The 18,549-nt window shown below is 43.0% G+C and overlaps 1 protein-coding gene across 9 annotated transcripts in view; it reads right to left on the reverse strand.

Moving 5' to 3' along the window:
• Tbc1d1 (TBC1 domain family member 1) overlaps positions 1-18,549 on the reverse strand; it is a 200,006-nt gene that overhangs the window by 81,800 nt on the left and 99,657 nt on the right. For 8 of the 9 annotated variants that reach the window (XM_006251004.5, XM_341215.10, XM_006251005.5 and 5 more), the window contains 5 exons: positions 14,426-14,866; positions 11,305-11,394; positions 10,280-10,390; positions 9,465-9,597; positions 3,266-3,357 (listed from right to left, as the gene is read on the reverse strand). In XM_006251004.5, the coding sequence (XP_006251066.1) occupies positions 3,266-3,357; positions 9,465-9,597; positions 10,280-10,390; positions 11,305-11,394; positions 14,426-14,866 (867 nt within the window). Of the gene's footprint in view, positions 1-3,265; positions 3,358-9,464; positions 9,598-10,279; positions 10,391-11,304; positions 11,395-14,425; positions 14,867-15,187; positions 15,331-18,549 lie in introns of those variants that run through there. The other variant, XM_006251007.4, reaches the window with a different exon arrangement.

Genomic DNA, 18,549 nt, shown 5'->3' on the forward strand with positions numbered 1-18,549 from the left:
AACGATAGTGACACACGAAATCCTGCGGTCTCTCCTCCAGCTCCCAAATTTTTGCATTTGAATTATCAGCCACCGGGTAATTTTAGAAGTCATCTAATTCAATAAATTACTTTCTGTGAATGGAAATAAAACCAATTGCCCAAATCACCCCAGAGAGACATGGAGTTCCTGGCCTTGTTCTTCCTGCTAGCTGCACCGTCCAGCTTCTCTCTAACTCCTGTAGCCTGCCTGCCTGCCTGCCCTTTAACAGGTCAAGAGTGACAAGCAGATCAACTACACAAGCAGCAGAGTCTGCGTCAGGGCCATTAATCTCTTCCAGCTAAGTAAGAAACAGTGGTATTATCCTTAGAGTCACAAGCATCAAAGATAAAGGAAACCTTAATCCAGACTTCTGATAACCCAGACTTCCTTGGCAAAAGGTCATTTGAAATGGCAACTTTTAAAGGTTTTAAGATGTCTCAGCAGATAAAGACACTTGCTGCCAAGCATCTGACCTGAGTCTGATTGCTGGAACTATGCAATGGAGCAGTGAGTGGTTAGACACACACATACCAAAGAGAGATACACAGAGAGAGGGACAAAACTTCAGACTGGCAGAAAACGAAATCACAAGCAGACATGGTGGAGAGTTGCAGGTGCTTCCCACTGGCCACAGGAGCTAGCAGACCCTGGGAAAGTCATTGATCATCCCCAGGCAATGACTGCGGGGCAGCAGAAATGCATCACCTGTGGTGTCATACAAAGTCAGGAGAGAAGTACTTCCTCAGAATCACTGTGAAGTATGGAAACGTTACCCTTCCACTGTGTTCAAGATCAGGGATGGGTCGCCACCCTAAAACCTCTCATGACCTTCACCATTCTCTACAGCAGTCAAACCACTGCTTCTCTCACTTCTTATTCACATTCATTGATCAGAGTGACAATCGTGAAAATGATTATGAATCAAGCTCGGTAGCATGGCTTTGCTGTCAATAATTTAACTCGTCTGTTCACAATCAGAGGTGCCGGGAGCTGGGGCGGTGGTTAGCGAGGCGGCAATAGCCAGGGTGCGTTGAGCAGCAGAGAAAAGGCTCCAGGCTCAACCTCGGAGCTGACTGCAACAGTGCATACACCATTCACTTGTGTGCTCTTCTATAAACACCTTATAGGTCAATTTAAACAAACAAAACCAGCCAAACTGCTTGCTAAAAATACTGATAGTTATTTTCTCAACCTTGCTTCTCCAAGGGTCCTATAGAGTACCATAGAAGCAACAGAAAAATCCCTGACACCAACAGTAAGTATCCAAATACTGAAAAGGCTTACGATGCTCCAAGGACATCTGTCACTTAAGCCACGCTTCACTTGCATACCACACTCAGTATTTAACTAGAAACTTTGAGCCACTGTTTTCATTATCATTGCTGCAATAGCAGCTTGAAAGCAGATGCCTCTGCTACAATCTGGGTCTTGAGGAAGACTAGAACAGCAGTAGAAGAGAGGGGGACCCTATGGTGTCACTGCCACAGGTGACCCCTGCTCATGCTTGACACATTCCGTCAGGCACCTTATAGATAAGATGGTAGTTCTGTGGCCTCCTGAGGTCTCTCAGGAGAGGACAGGTTAACACCCCAGAGCCTGGCAGCTTTGAACATTCTGAGACTCAAGGTCAGCCATCATCATCTCCAGCACCATTCGCCTAGTTATTATTTAAGCATTTTCCTAAAGAAACACTGACTAGGATATGCATCATTACTAACAAAATAATGTATGCCATTGTTAATAGTAATTACACTGGCTTTATAATAATTGGCCTTTAGGAGGGTTTTTCAGAAATAAATTACCCTCCAGGGAAGATTACATCACATTTTTATATGACCTCTTTGATCTATGTGAATTTTCAAATACGCTAGTAGGGACAGCCACCCATCACTGATTAGTAACTGAGGCTATAAAATGTTGTAGAAAAAACACGAAAGTCATTCAGGAAAGACCATCAACATGTCACCAGAGAAGTGCAAATCTGTATCACTCCAAAAGAGCCTGTGTTGCATGGGTGGAAGGGGAAAGATGAGCTAGATTTTTATCAGCCAGCAAACAACACGACTGCTTTTGTTCTTCAGAGCCATCAAAAGTCTAGAGCTGTGGAGAACACTAAATCGCATTCTGCAACAGCATCACAACACTTCTGCTTTTCCAATACGCCTTTATTATCTGCTTTTTCCAATGACTCTTCTCACAGAGAGGGCATGTCCATTAGTCTCCTTGCTACTGTAGGAGGAAATCGAACAGCCGATTGCAGGAAGGTTTTGGGAATTGCCTTCCCGAGGCATCACCCCTTTACTCAGGGAAAGCAACATGGTGCTGTCTACAGGAAAGTGAAAACCATTAGGGAAGGGAAGTGCATCTTCTGTGCCTGCCAGGAAGGTGCTCCTGAGTGACTTGGTAGCACTCTGTCCTAAGTGGGTTCACACTGATGGCCTCAGCTTCAGTTGCAATGCATTAAGAATAAGGAGCAAAGTAGTGGGTCTCAATAAAGCACAGGCAAATAAAAACTGAAAACAACCCTCGAGGCTATCTACAAAGTTAAAACAACAGCAAAACCTTCTTACTCTTTCTCCAAATGTATGCCAAGCCTATGGAGTAAGGGAACTAGAGAACTTTAGTGAGAGCCCAGAAAGAAAAGCTAAACCTTTTCATCCCCTTCCCCATAAGGGGATGAGAACAAACACATGGCTACCTGCTTGTCTGGTTTAGTCAGCGCCTAACTGTAGAACCTGACAAGGCACTAGTGGGCACACAGATACAGACAAACACACACAGACAGACACACGCACGAATGCATGCACATATGCACAGATATTTTAACTCTTTATCCCAAAGCACTCGCCTCCTTTGAAATGTGCCAAAACCCACAAAAATGGCTCTAAGTCTACATGAAAACTGTGTTGAGCTCATTAGAGCTCATTAGAGATTTGTGACAAGCAGGCCTTGGGAAGGCTATCACATGTGACTTGGTTTACCCGGATGCAGCAACTCCAAGCCAAGCATGGTGAGAGCAGAATTCCAGATTTAATGCACGCAGTTCATGAGTGTGCTTCTGTATGTGGTGGTTTTAGCCTGTTATGATTTTTGAGCTTCAATTTATTATAAGGATCTAACACATGACACATATTTTCAAAACAGACAACAAGACAGCACTGCCTCCTCACTGCTCGGTCCACAGGATACTCCACCAGCAAGCTGCCTGGTGTGCTTTCCTACTCCGTGCTATAGTGTACTGTACCTGAACTTCCTCAAATATCATTGCCTGCTCCTGATTGGTCAGTGTGGTCAGGTGCTTCTGGAGTTCTAATTTGGTTTTAGATGAATTCATTCCTGTTGAAAAGAGAGAAAAAGATAAAAGGTCTACGGGGGAAGTTGGATTTACCACCTTCCAAATTCATTTCCTTCATGTTCTCGTCCACTCACTTCAGGACACTTCTATTCAACAATGGCATCACTGAATCCCATGCTGCTGTGTGAGGAGCTGACTCCACGACTGAACCAGCCTCCTTCACTGAATTCTCAAAACAACTCCAAGAGGGTGTGATATTATCCCAATCTCGACGCAGGAAAATAAGGGCACAAGAGTTGTATGAAGCCTCTTCAAATACGAACGACCCTTGTGCACCTCAGGTGCACGCAGCTCCAGATTACTGTTCAGTGTTACAATACTAAAGACAACCCAAATACTGTCTTTAAAAATGACAAACTCTTCTAACTACAAGAGAACGTGAAAATACTCTTAATAATAAACAGTTGGTGCTGATTTGAAACCTGAATCATACTTCTCCCTTGAATTCCACTTACATCCCTGACATGAGTACTTGTGTGGCTGACACCATTCTCTCATCATGTGTCTTAAGACCATATTAACATTACAAAGGATTCTGAGGAAATGCTCTAAAAATGACTACATAAAAGCCCAGCACCCATTAAAATCTCAACACATTCCATTTCTGCATGAATATAGTACAGGGCCTAGTTTGTGGGGTGGTTTTTTTTTTTTTTTGATGTCAGGTGTATATATATATATAAAATAGATATAAAGAACGTGTGAGGTTTAAGAACGAAAGAATTTGCTAATCCAACCTCCATGGAATAAAGACCTGCTGCTGGTTTCTTCTAGCCCAAGTCTCCCCATGTTGAGGAAGGAGCCCTGCTAAGGGGCTAGACAAAGCTTATAGTGAAATGTTCATGTGAATATTGATGGCCACCAAAAACATAAGGCCAAACAAGAGTCCTTTATTCAAGATGGTGACCAAGAGCAGCCTCCTGGCACCAACAAAACAAAACAAACAAAAACTAAAACCACTTGGCCTTGAGTTGAGGCAGGGTAGGGTTTATAAAGCCAAAACCTACAATTACATCATACCAAAACCAGGCATGTATGGCTGGAGTGGGGAGCAGGGATATTCAAAAGACTCAACTCAATTGTTTTAAACAATTTGTTTCCCTGTCAAACAGGGAACCTCCTGAGCTGCAGGTAAGGCTGCAGGGGAATGTTCTGCTCAGTAGGATGTGCTTAAATAGCCCTGGGGGGCAGCTGAGTAAAGACTGTGATTACTTCCGGTAGTTAAGTAGCACAAACAGTGGTCAAAGCATCTCCTGGACTGAGGGCTGGAGAGAACCCTCCCAGAGCATGGAGCCTGCAGTGACTCAGGAAACATGCTTCTACTTTACCGCTGAGTCTTCGGCGTCCACAGCTCATGACTTGGGAACTCAGGAGAGGCCAGAAGTCTGTCAGTAGCTAGTCTATCCCAAAGCCAGTGTTCCTTCTCTCAGTTGGTCAGTCCAGCCTTACTGGCTGCACTAGGCACAAGGTACTGACCTTAGGCAAAGTCCAGCAGGCACCTCAGCTTCCAGAATATTAATTTTCCTTAATTTGTCTTAAACTAAGATGAACTCTATAAGGTCAACATAAAACTAATGTCATTCCATTCAATACTTCCTATGTTGAGATCTCAAAATAATCAGAGAGGTAGGAATTTTGTTTTTAGTAATCTTAATGTATAGATAAGAAACCAAGATGCTATGTAAAATTACATATTTCCTCCAAGGTTACCCACCAACTAAGGAGGTGAGCTGTCTGCCTCCAGAACCACCAGATCACTATGGTCCCCTTTGCCTCTCTGAACTGGTAGAATCACGTGGTCCAACACACAGGTAGCTCCAGGACATAAGCGAATACAGAGGTGGGTTGAGGTAGAGAAAAGGCTGTCAAGGTATAATTCTTCACCCCTCCCTGCCACGTACAGGGACATATGAAGGCAGAGAGGCAATGGTGGCTGAGTTTACTAATAAGTACCCAGTGAGGACCAACTGAAAATCCTCCCAAATATAAAAGATGACTCTGATGTAGGATAAGCAACAAACTCTGTATTGTTAGCAAGTGACAGAAGCCTCAAGCTCCTAAGACACACTGAGAACCTCAGGCTGAATCCTAAGCCCCCACCTCTTCTTCACAGTATGGATGGTCAGGTCCTTGGACTGGCCCTAGCCAAACTCAGGATACCTCACCATGCTAGGCCCTTCTACCTCAACCCAATATTCTGTTTTCCAGAGAGAGCATGATTAATTTTAGCAATCTCCAAAATGTTCCTCTAAACTCTGAAATAAGCAAACTGCTCTTCACGTGTCATAGCAGCTGTGTGGTTATGAAATTCACATACAAACTCCAGTCGCTTTGGTGCTTAGAGGCTGTGCAAGCATGTTAGCGCTGAGTATGTAGTGTACCCCCACACACACTATTTGTCTATTTACAATAAATACACATGCACTTCTCCTATTTTATACATTCCGAGACATAACTACATCAAGTGATGAAGAAAACATTCTAAGTCTTCTTATGGTCATATTATTGGTCTTTCCTATAGTTTGTGGAGTGCTAGGTCAGAACATAACTTCCAGATAGAAGAACTTTCTGAGCCACAGTCTTGCTGGATTTGGGAGCCTTTTAGATTTCAGGGTGCTTAATTGGCAATGACAAAATGCTTGGTGGGAGTCATTGGCCTAGAATCTGGGTCCTCATACATGTCAGGTCGGTGCTCTACCACTGAGATACCTCCCACCCAGGACCACCCTTACAGTAATTCAATGGCTGCTGATAAATCATTTCACTCTACTTACTGGACTTGCAACCATAAAAATCAAAGGACCCAAAATCAGCTGTTCTTCCAGGGTGTCCTCTCATAATTTACCATCTTTTCCTTTAAAAATGCTCCCCATACAGTGAATAAAACACATGCTCCCCAGACACCTTGTGGCTCTGTTTAATAATTGTAAATAAATGGATGCTCTCTATAGCAGCACAGTTTTCTATCGTTAATGCATTGTTTCATGTAAAAGAGAACTGAATGATTATTCTCCAAACCACAACAGCAAACTCTTGATCCCAAACAAAACTTCCAGCTGTAACTTTCTGAACACTCAGGCCCAACACAGATTTACCAAATGGAACTCAGCAGCAGCCAGCTCTGCAGATCGTGATCTCTGCCGGTAAGGTCGAAGTCACTGCTGGCTTAGTAGGCCCAATAGGGGCCTTTCCACCATCATGTGCCTTATCTTGACAGCTCATGTGAAAAGAGCTAGTGAGCCTTTCAGTTGCGATCTCTTGTTACAGCAAAACTCTCATTCCAGACATAGTTCATAAGCTGTCAGCAATAGTAACGACATGAAGTGCTTTTTAAAATGAATCATGCTTGTTTCAAGAGCACAGTAATAATCAAAGTGAACCTTTTCAGACTTCATGATGTTAATTTGTCTCATTAAAACAAAATAAACCAGGTAACAGTTCATACCTGTGAGGACAGCTAGCATTATAAAACTCATGTTTGTAAGGGTGTAGAGAAGTTAGGATCTGTGAATAATGGGAGTATAATTATTACAGAACAGTACAGGAAGGCTTGAAAGTTAAAGCGACTCAACTGTGTGGCCAGCTTTATGTGAACTTGACAGAAGCAAGAGTTGTCTGAAAAGAGGGAACTTTGATTGAGAAAATGTCTCCGTAAGATGGGCTCTATGCAAGCTGGCATGCTCTTAATCAATGATGGATGAGGGCAGGCCCAGCCCTTTGTGGGTGGTGCCATCCCTGGGTTGGTGGCCACAGGTGCTGTAAGAAAGCAGGCTGAGCAAGCCATGGATTGGAAGCCTGTAAGCAGCACCCCTCCATGGCTTCTATATCCCCTTCTGCCTCCAGTTTCCTGCCCTGTTTGAATTCCTGTCCTGGCTTTCTTCAAAGATTAACTTGATGAGGAAGTAGAAGTTAAATAAACCCTTTCCTCCCCAAATTGCTGTGGTCATTGTGTTTCACCACAGCAACAGAAACCCTAACTAGGACACTCACCATATGAAGTGCAAATCCACTCACCCAAAAGGATGGAAAGCAGAAACCTGAACAGAGGAGGTGTGTATACCAAATTCTTAACACTACTGCTCCCACAGTCAAAGGCAAAAAGAACCTGCATGTCCAGGGGTAAATAAATGGATCAGTTGATGGACTATTATTCAAACAAAGAAACAGGATTCTGACATGTACGAAATGAGCAGACCCAGAAGATATAATGCTAAGTGAAGGAAACCAAAACCAAGATCTTACTGATCCCACTATATAAGGCACCCACATTAACTCAATTTTTTTAATCCGAAAGGGAAAGAGAGCTCAGTGGTGAGAGACTTCTGTAAGCAAATGAAACTGCATTCAAAGCAAGGCATGCAGCTTGGGCCTAGAAACCCTGTACCGGGGAACAGAGACCAACAGACCCTCAGCACTCACCAGCTAGACTGATCCAGCCAAAACCAGCTCTAGTTCAGTGAGAAGCCCTGTCTGAAATCAACAAGGCAGAGAAAGACAGAGGAAAACACTCATGTCTCTGTTCTGGCTTCTCCACACACAGGCACATATGTATACACATTCACACATCACAAATTACCCCGCCACACACGCACAGAAAAACACAAAGTAGAAAGGTGGCTGCCTAGGGCTGTGGGAAAGTTACAGGGGGGAGAGATTGTTGATGAGCTACGGCTCAGGAAGATGAAAAGTAGGCGGTGGGGATGTTACTCACACTGTGGATGCACACGAGGCCACCCAGCCAGATTTTTTTTAAAAAATAAGTGAAACCAATACATTGTGTATCTGAGTATATTTTCCCCACAATTACTTAGGAAAAAAAGAAACTAGGTCTAAATTTCAATATAGTTTTCCTTTACAGAATTATAGTTTGTGACAAGTATTCTAGATACACAAGAAATAATCATGCCTTTGTTTCTACAATTGGATAATTTAAATCATATGGCAATCTCAAAAACATACACCAACAAAAAGTATGGAAATCTTCCTATAGAGAGAATTTGATGCAAAAAGAAGAAAAAAGGAACACAATACTTCCATCCAGACTCCTCCAAAGGAGCACTGACCACTCCAACCACCCTATCTTCTGCCCCTCCCTGATGACCAGATTCACTCTTGCCAAAACAGTTCTCACTCAAGAGGGCCCTGTCCTCTTTTGAGAGAGGCTAGACTGCAGTTAGATCCTGCCTGGTAGTCAGACAGTTGACCTTGGGCTTGCTATACCCTAGTTTATCCCTAGATGGCTCTAATCTCTCAACTTATTTATAAAATTATAAATAATTCATTTTTCCTCACAAATATGATGAAGATAAAATTGTATCTTTTAGATAGAAAAAAATAGTATCTTTTAGAAACATCTTAGCACTGTTTCCCACAATTACTTAGGAAAAAAGAAACAAGGTCTAAATGTCATTATAGTTTTTCTTTACAGAATTAGTTTGTGACAAGTATTCTAGATATACAAGATGATCATGTCTTTGCCTCTACAGTTGGATAATTTAAATCGTGTGGCAATCTCAAAAACCATACCTAGGTAGAAAGGCTTACTATCAAATAGTAACTCTTATTATCAAATAAATTCTGCAAATGGTGACATTTCACCGTGTCAAGAAACTGTAGTTAAGATGGTCACCACAGCTTTGGGCTTTGACTTTTATTTCCTCCCATTCGTTCCTCAATTGGAACCTGTTTTCTGCTCTCCTCCATTAAAACTACCCTGTAGAGATTGCAGGAGACCCTCTACTGGGAAACATGATTAACTTCTTTAGGTCGCATTTCACTAGACCTCTGTGGTGACCAATCTAAAAGACCCACCAGTCTCACCCAGCTCAGTAAATGATTGACAACATTTATCCGCTAACCTGCTAACCTCTCTATTACTCTGAGTGCCTTGGAGGAGAGATGGTAAGAGGGTATATGAATCCTTAGCTTTGCAACCATCATGTCCAGGAAAAATTCTTGTCACACAGAACACATCCCCCATACAATGTGAGGTCACCTATGTTCCCTCTGGCGTATCTCTATAGAATAGTGCCACAAGCACTGCTACCCAAGGCATTGGTGCTACAAGCTAAGAGCACCTCCTACTCACCCTCTATCCTCTCGCAGAGCTTGTGTAGGCCCTGCAAGGGGCAGCCCTCACACAGCTGGGCTGGTGCCTTAGCAGTCTGCTGCACTGCAGCTACCGTGAAAGCCTGCTTCAGAGTCATCATGATCTCGTCAACCTGTGTAGAGGAGCCAAGTGTCAACGGCAAGTTAGCTGGGCTGACTGACGGGAACAGCAAGTTCATAGGAGAGACTTTGGGTTGTAAATTTTTTTTTCTAGGCTATTTTTCACAGACTGACAGGAAATAGTGAGAATAATTGCTAGGGTTGCTCTCTGTTGTCTGAGATGTCAGCACTCTTAAAGCAGATGAGGTCCAAGGTAAGAAGAACATTATTACTAAGTACAAAGCAAGTGCCTCTGGTCCAACGTGCACAGTGATTCTTTTTCTACTTTTTATTTCTTTTTTTTTTTTTTTTTTTTTTTTTTTTACCACAACATGGCTCCAGAGGGTCATGAACTTGCTGTACAGCTCTAAAGCATGTCTTCCTACCTCCAGCCTAAGTACTGGGACTTACAAGAACAGGGCTACCACACTTGAGTAAAATGAATGCATTGGAAGTCTAAATGCTACATTAGTGCAGAGGGTGAAGGCAAGCATATCTTTCAAAAATATTGAAATTTAAAATGCAAGTGCAAATGGGTTTCAGATTTGTGACACAAAGGTATTGGTCATGAGTGAATAGTTAAAGCAAATACCAATATCAGCTGTCAGCAAGGCTTGACAGCTCTGCTCAGCCAAGGAGACTCAGCAAGGCTGAAATTCCTCACAAGGTTTGCAGTGGGCAGTGTCGTCCTCTTACCAGAGCTTCATTTGTGCACTGGAACACGTAACAGACAAAATGAAAGCCGGCGCCACCGCCACCTGAGCACTCTCGGCAGATAAATCCAAAGTGGTCCACGTGCCTGATGCCCTGTGCAGGGAGAAGGGGTGGGGGCAAGTTGTATGGAGCACTGCTGGCTGACAGGTAGCTCCGTGGTGGCCCTGCCCCATTTACAGAGCACTACAGAGTACTGATCACATATTTTCAAATAATCACATATTTTCAAATAAAGATTAGCACTGTAGTGAAACGATACTTTGATTACAGGAGAGTCAAGGTTTGCAAATTCAAGTCTTAATGCTCTCTTTAGTACTAAAAGATAAGCGGAGTAGCTGACAGAAAAACTAGAAGTTTGGGGAGGGGGTACAGGAGGAACACTAAGGGGTAAACATGAAAATAAAAGTCAACAGCACACACATTCACAACCAAGACACATGAACAAACATGTCCACACAATTGACATATAGGAAGGTTAAAACAAAATCAAAATGCAGTTGTACTAAAATTACAAGCAAATACTAAACAGAAGTGCGTGAAAAATAGCAAAGAATGACTTAGATATCTAGAAGAGCAGCTTTGAAGACTCTGCCAATGTCCCACAAGATCTTAACACTCAAACTTGACTTAAGGGCAGCAAAGAACAGACGCTGAAAGATCAACTACATATAAAACGTGGGCGCGCGCGCGCACACACACACACACACACACACACACACACACACACACACCAATTATAAATAAAAAACACACACACAGTCCCCCGGAAATAGCTAGAAAGCATTAGTACTAATAACAGGAAAAAGAAAGACAAGTAGACCTATTTTCTCCAATATATTGCTCCAAAAAGCAAAACTGTTATAAATTATAATTTGCCTTAGTACACTGCAGGAGAAAGAGACCACCAATCATTAAAAACAAGCTTTTTTTTTTTTTTTAACACAATAGCATGTCTACTGTATATATCAGAAGGACTGAAATTAAATCAATAATCTGTGTGAATTTACCTGAGAGCAAAAGGATATCTCCTTAAAATTTTTCTCCAATGCAATCTTTTTGGTGTCAGGACTGATGAGGTAAACTTCAGATTGGCCAATCTTAAAAACAAACAAACAAAACAAACAAAGACATGTGGTTCTCCTAAAAGCTGAATTCGTTATATATGTCAGGACCTATGAGGACACAGAGGTAAGTGGCAAGCTCTTATAAAATTCAAACTACAACACTGTTAAAGAGTTCAAAGGCTACAGGTTATACCATGGATTCCAAGTGACAGCGGATAAACACCTACATGACACACCTGTGTTCTCAGAGGAAAGGACCACATAAGCTGAACAACAATAATAACCCTCCAAGCCCACATCCCCCTTCGTATATAGTTTTCTATACAAGTGAATATTCCAGAAAATTTAAAATTTAAAATTTCCAAAATAACCTATGACAGAGAGTGCTGTGCTGCCCGCCTGGCTATGGAAGCTACCTGACCTCCTCCTCCATATGCTGACATTTCTCCCTTCCTGTGTGTTGGTTTCTACAGATACAATCCTCCTCGGATCAACAAGTTAGCACTCACATCCTGAGAACACCCTTAACTCTCAAGCTGCTCTTCCAAGCACTTCACACTTTGATGTAGACTATACAAAAATCAGCTTGTTGGGGACAGAAGTGTAAATCAGAAGTAAGTGCACCCTAATGAAGATGTCCAAGCCATGCATTCTGTAGTTCCGATTGTAGACTTGTACACAGAGCAGTTTTTGTTCTTAGTATTTCTGAAGTATCCTTCAGGCAAGCGGGACTGACAAGGTGTACAGAACTCAAGTGTAGAAACCACCATCACTGAAACAGTAGCACACTTCTCGAGTGGCCCAGACTCTAGGTTTTCCTAAGGAGGAACCCACTCAGGTCTCCCTTACTGGACAACAGTAACTGTATCTCCACATTTTGTATACTTCATCTTAGCAGCCTTCTGCATTCATCTATATAATGAAGATAATCATCTTTTTTTTTTTTCAAAAATCTTGGAAAATCTCTTAGCTGCATTCTTTTTTTTTTTTTTTTTTTTTTTTGGTTCTTTTTTTTTCGGAGCTGGGGACCGAACCTAGGGCCTTGCGCTTCCTAGGTAAGCGCTCTACCACTGAGCTAAATCCCCAGCCCCTCTTAGCTGCATTCTTATTTGGATGTGGCTAGGCTATGAGGAGCAAGAGAGAATTTAAAGCCAGATGTGGGCCTGGGTGTCCTCTCATAGCTAGTCCATCACTCGGTCCTATGTCAGCCTGACCCCTTCCATGCAGCCCTGCCTACCTGAGGTCTCGCACCTCTGTCCACCTCTCTTCATCTCTACTGTGTTCATACTCTATAATCTCACTAAACCAAGGCAATGGCTTCTTAGCCCTCTGTTTACTTTCCTTCTCTAAGTACTTCTTTGCTCTATAGCCAAAGCTATTTAATGCTATTCTTTAAATCTTTCAACGACTGTCCAATTTTTTGTACTAAAAACAAAATCCTGAACATGACCTATAAGGTTGTGAATAATGGAGCCTGACTTAGCACCCTAGTCCCATCCCTACCCAGCTTCCCAATTTCTGTCGTCTCCTGACCTTCTCACTAAGGATCTACCTGAGAACCCAGGGACACCGTGCTCTAGGTCCTGGTAACTATGGCGGTGAATAACACAGGAGGTCTCTAGTCTCAGGGAGACTGAAATTCCAGGGATCACATGGAACACAATGTTCTTTACTTGTTTACTTATAATTAAGCTTAGAGCCAGGACTGTGAGGTTGCTATTGGACTGCTCCCCACGTCACATCACTACCTCAGAAAAGATCTGAAGAGAGGAAGCAAGCAGAGCCAGGGCAACTGAGGGGCTGCCAGGCAGAGCAGTGGGGCAGTGTCTTCAGGAGTCCAGTTTGGCTCCTTCCCACTCTTCCTACATCTCACATGCTGCTCTCTAAGCTCAGGAGACCCTGCCTATCGGCCACAGGGAACCTCTGCTGAGGGAGAATCATATCCTCAAAGATGTTTCTCCTGATCCCCCAGGCGTTTCCACAGCATCCACTACTTCTCTACAGTGTCACCTTAATCGTAATTACATAATTACTGGTGTATCAGATGCCTGTCTGCATTGCTGGAATCTACATTCCGTGTGGGCAGAATCTATTCGCAGATGTATTTGTAGCACATTGTAGCCACTTAAATGCACTGAGCAGCTTTCTCAACAACACTGCAGTGTCTGGGGAAAAGCACACAGATCCCTTGCAGCCCAAGTACTACAGCCACTCTGCATTCTTAGTGTACCAGGTCAATTATCCTGACACACCATCTGAACTTTTTAAAGATTAATTTATTATGTTGTAATTGTGTGTGTGTGTGTGTGAGCGTGCATGCTTGTGTGTGAGTGCAGGTGGAGTTATAAGTAGTTGCAAGCTGCCTGATGTGGGTGCTGGGAGCCACTCAGTTCCTTTGTTAGGGCACATGTGCTTTTAGAGGCTAAGCCATGTCTCCAGATCCATCACGTGCATTTTGAAAGCCAGCCATATCCACACCACACCAACATACGTGTCAGTTTCCTTACTCCTTGGCCATTTCACTGCCTTAGGTTCAGCACAATAAGGCCATCCTACATCTAAAGCAGTTTTGTTCACTACCATTATTAAAGCAAAGATTAGAAGGGGCAGAAATACACCAGGGAAAAGGCCACAGACCAGCTCACTTCAGAAAAGCACAGAGCCCTGTCAATTCACACTTAGGAAGATCACTCATCCAGAAAAACTCAAGCCATCATGCAACTCCATAGCTGGCTATCTTATTCATTCTGTTTCTTCCATGGCTATCAGGTTAATGTTTTCTGTTTAAAAAACAACATAAACCAAGCAACTAATCTAGTATTTTCCTTAGGGCATAAGTTTTAAATATCAGGTTACTTTTAAAATTCCTGTTACTTTGATTAACAAAGGGTGTTTTACAAATTATTATTTTCAACTTAAAATTGTGTTGAAACATATTGCTTAATATTCCTCTTGAACCTCTTTTATATAACTATTCTTTCTGCAATGAAAGGGTGTCTACAAACCCGTACGTGTAAGAAAGATTTTTCGGACCTCAAAACTGCAAAAAACTGACAGATTTTACCGTGAAGAGCATAGTTCGGTTCTCCTCCATGTCTGTGGGCTGAACTACATTGTGCCCGCCGATTAGGTGATTTTCGATGTCGTTATCGAAGGAGCTAAAGGTGCTACTGCGGAGGCTAGCATCCTGGAACTCCTTCCTGAAGGCCAGCGAGCGCAGTCCAGGCTGTGAGAAGGATTTGCGCATGGGCCGGGCCCCAGGCGCTGATGGTTGCCCCGTGGGCGCATCCCAGTCTATTCTGCGGCCACAGCTCACATGGTTGAACTTCTCGATACACTCGTCGATCAGTGCAGGTGGTGCCTTCTTGTGGGCCACAGTGACCCGGCCACAGAAGAGCACCTCAAACTTTTTGGCGAAGGTGTCATCGAACTCCGAGGGGCAGCGCAGCTCTTCCTGGCGGGCAATCTTCCCTGCCTGCCGGATGGAGCTAATGATCTCAGGCACCTGTGCAAAAGAGGGTGGGGTTAGAGAACTTGCAGCAGTGGTACCAAATAGCAAAGTCACAACTCAGACACAGCTTCCAGAGCAGGCTGACAGAGTGTCTGGCCATACTGGCTCACAGGTCACAGCACTCTCCAAGGTTAAGTGACTAGCTCCAGGGCAGGCTTCGCACTGTAATCTCTAAGGGCTGCGGGGAACTCCACTGCATTTTGAATCTGACATGGCCACCTACACATTCTAGCTCATTCAGAAGAGCCCAGGGCAGTGTCCCTTGAAAAGCCTTCCTCAGTACATGGTAGGATGAAAGGCTCTTCTTATACTTACTGAAATTATGGCACCGTTGTTTTCTTCAATGGCAACTAACGTGTCATGACTTGATCCTGTATTTCCTAGTGTGGATGGATAAAACAACAGAGAGCTCCTGCCCACTTTCACAGAAAACACAGAAAGCTTCTCACAAATAGCTTTGCTTTCCTAATAAAAAAGTTTCAGGAGGAAAGGTTCGCCCATGCTATGGCATCCCTGCCACTCGCTCCTGCCCACTTAGGCTAGGTTCATCCCAGCAGCTTAAGATGGGCGCTATACCACAGGGGATTAACAGCGAGCAAAGTGACCAGCGGCCCAGCATTCACTCTGACATCATGGTTTAGAAAAGCATGGTGAGCATGGACTTCATCTCCTGGTTTATGGGCCAGGTCTTGCTTTGAGTGGACACATACACCTACATTTCCCATTTTCCTGAGTATAAAACTTGCGGTTGAGGCCTAAACATCTATAGTATCCTGTTTATTTAATATCCTAAGCAGAAAAATCCAATCCCTTTTTCAATTCGGGTAAAATACCCAACCAGTGTGTGCTGTAGAGGGAGATGGTTCCAGTTCATTTTGAAAGCAAGCTTGTATTCTGTGTCCATGACATAACTCTCAAAACCCCACTGTCACTAAATACTGATCACACTAAAGATAACCTTTGTGCCATAAAGATTTGTATATCTCCTCTCAAAATATTTTACCACAAGAGTCAGTTACCTTCAGAGAGATATTTTTAAAATATGATTCCAAGGCTAGAGAGTTGGCTCAGCAGTTAAGGGCACTTAATGCTCTTTCAGAAAACTGTGGTTCAATTCCCAGCATCCTCATGGTAGTTGACAACCATCTATAACCCTCTTCTGGCCTCCTTGGGCACTGCATGCATGAAGTACACAAACATACATGTAGGCAAAACACACACACACACACACACACACACACACACACACTCTCTCTCTCTCTCTCTCTCTCTCTCTCTCTCTCTCTCTCTCTTTCTCTCTAAATCTTTAAAAAGTGATTCCTAAAGCACAGATTTAAATATTTAAAAGCTGAACTTTTAGCTGCACAGGCCTTTAATCTCAGCACTGGGGAAGAGAGACACAGGTGGATCTCTGTGACTTTTAGGCTAGTCTGTTCTACACAGTTCTACAATAGCCAGGACCACACAGAGACTGCTTTTAAAAAACCCAAAAGGCCAGATTTAAAAAGGGGGGCAGGTAATGTGTGCAGGGGTGCTGGATATATTCTTTAGTGTGCATTTGGAGGTCAGAAGACAACCTGTGGCCTCAGTTCTTTCTCTCTACCATGTGACCCAGGGATAGAACTCAGGCCATTAGCTTTGTCAGCAGGCGTCCATACAAGCTGAGCCATCTTGACAGTCCAAGGGTGAGGTTTTGCCTGGTGATCACATTTTCGCTGAGTACGTGCTCCTTCTATAAAGCTCACTTCCACATTGCCAGATCATTGTATACATTGTGTGGCAGCCTAGAAAATCGCTATGGGTAGAAAATATGTGGGAGGTGGAGAAAAGAGACAGCAGGAGGTCTGGGCTGTAGCCATAACTTTACTAATGATTCACAGGATCAAAGCAAAAACAAAAGCTATAGCTGACAAGATCAGAAGCACTTAAGATTTTCTAGGGAAAAGTTAGTTCTGTGTGGTAAAAATAGTGTTCCTTCACATCACATTTGCCAACTGAGACCTGCGAAGGGTTGCCACTTTCTTAGCAATGGCGTGGGACTATTTTATAGCAGGAGTCACACATACTTCCCAATTATTAACTGTATTTTCTGAACAAATGCAGCTTATTCCATCCTTTAAAGACTGCTAAAATGTCCAATTTTTCCACACACTACATCTTCTAATACCTCAAGAGAGCAATGATGTTTTCATCATGTTTCAGAGGGGGAAATGTATGAAGCCATATAGGCTCAGGAACACAGCAACGAATGGGGCAGACACAGAACAAGGTACTCAAGTGGCCCCTTGGTTCTGAGAGTCAGAAGGAACTGAGGAGCATACCACACCCTGGTCAAAGTTCAGGCTGTTACTGTTTTTCTAACTACTGGAGCCAGTTCTTTGATTAGAATAAAAGACACACTTCATTCAAAGACCAAGGCCCATCTTTCCTTGCTCTGGTGGGCCTCATCAATTTACTCTCAAGCCTCCTACCACTCAAAACCAGGAAAGCACATGTAAGATGGGAATAAGGTGGACAGATACTGGGACAGATACCAAATCCTGCAGATAAGGGGTAGGGTGAAGCTGTGGGGAGCAGGGGCGACAAAGGGAACAAAGGTGGCCTGTAAGACCTGGCATCAGGTCAGGACTGAAGGGACTAGAGAAGGCAGACAGTGAGGCAGGACAGAGGCAAGCAAGGGCGAAGCAAAGATATATATTATAAAGGCAGGGAGACATGAAAGTAGGCTGGTTGGAGCTCAGAGCTCACAGATACATACATAAAAAGGGGAGTTGTCAATATTAAATCCAAAATAAACACAACCAAAACCCAGCCTGTATGGTCTATAGGGACGTATACACCAAGTTACAATGACTCCTGCCAAAACAAACAAACAAACAAAGACCATTGGGGGCGAATGAACTGGAGACTTACTCCCTCCGACAAGACCTGGTACTTGTAATGGATCTCTTGCCTAGTTCAGTCAGAGGGCTCTGGGCTCTGTAATTGCTGTTGCAGATAAGCGGATAAAGCAAATCCAAACTAACTAGAGCAGAGGAAAGATCTGAAAACCATTTTCCTGGAATAAATCTAACAGGAATTTGGAGTTGGAGTTTCTGATACTATGGGAACCACAACAAAAATGTTAGGTAATTAAGATCAATTGACCCAGATTAATGACGCAGGCCTGTTTAGGTATACAGAATTCTCATTCTGATGAATGCACAGTAAAGGCAGTTTTCGGTCAGGCTCAAGTCAGTATTGTTTCATAGGGACAGGGAAAACGTTACTCTCAGAATCAGGGATACTTCTGAATAACTCCCTTATTCAAGCACTTAGGTCAGCTTTCTAAGGATTTAGAGATTTTAAGGGATTATACACACACTGCAACTGTAATTTTATTCACAAAGATTTAGGAAGGCATTTCTGAAATAATCTTTAGAATATAAAAAAGTCCCTTTTATTTTGCATTTACAGGTTTGTTGGCTGTTAACATATACCTACTTAATGACTCTCTAAAACTCTAAAGTCTCCAGCTTCTGCTTCCTGTAATGTAAACAGCCTGAAGTGACCAGCGAAAATGGTTCCCTCTTCTCTTAACCCAAAAAACCCTACAGAATTATGCAAACCAAGAGGTTCAAGTTTTTGTGTTCACTTTATGAACACGCATGAAACTACCCAGGCCATGAAAGGTATAC

The sequence above is a fragment of the Rattus norvegicus genome, chromosome 14, assembly GCF_036323735.1.
Source record: "Rattus norvegicus strain BN/NHsdMcwi chromosome 14, GRCr8, whole genome shotgun sequence".
In the NCBI taxonomy this organism is placed as follows: domain Eukaryota; kingdom Metazoa; phylum Chordata; class Mammalia; order Rodentia; family Muridae; genus Rattus; species Rattus norvegicus.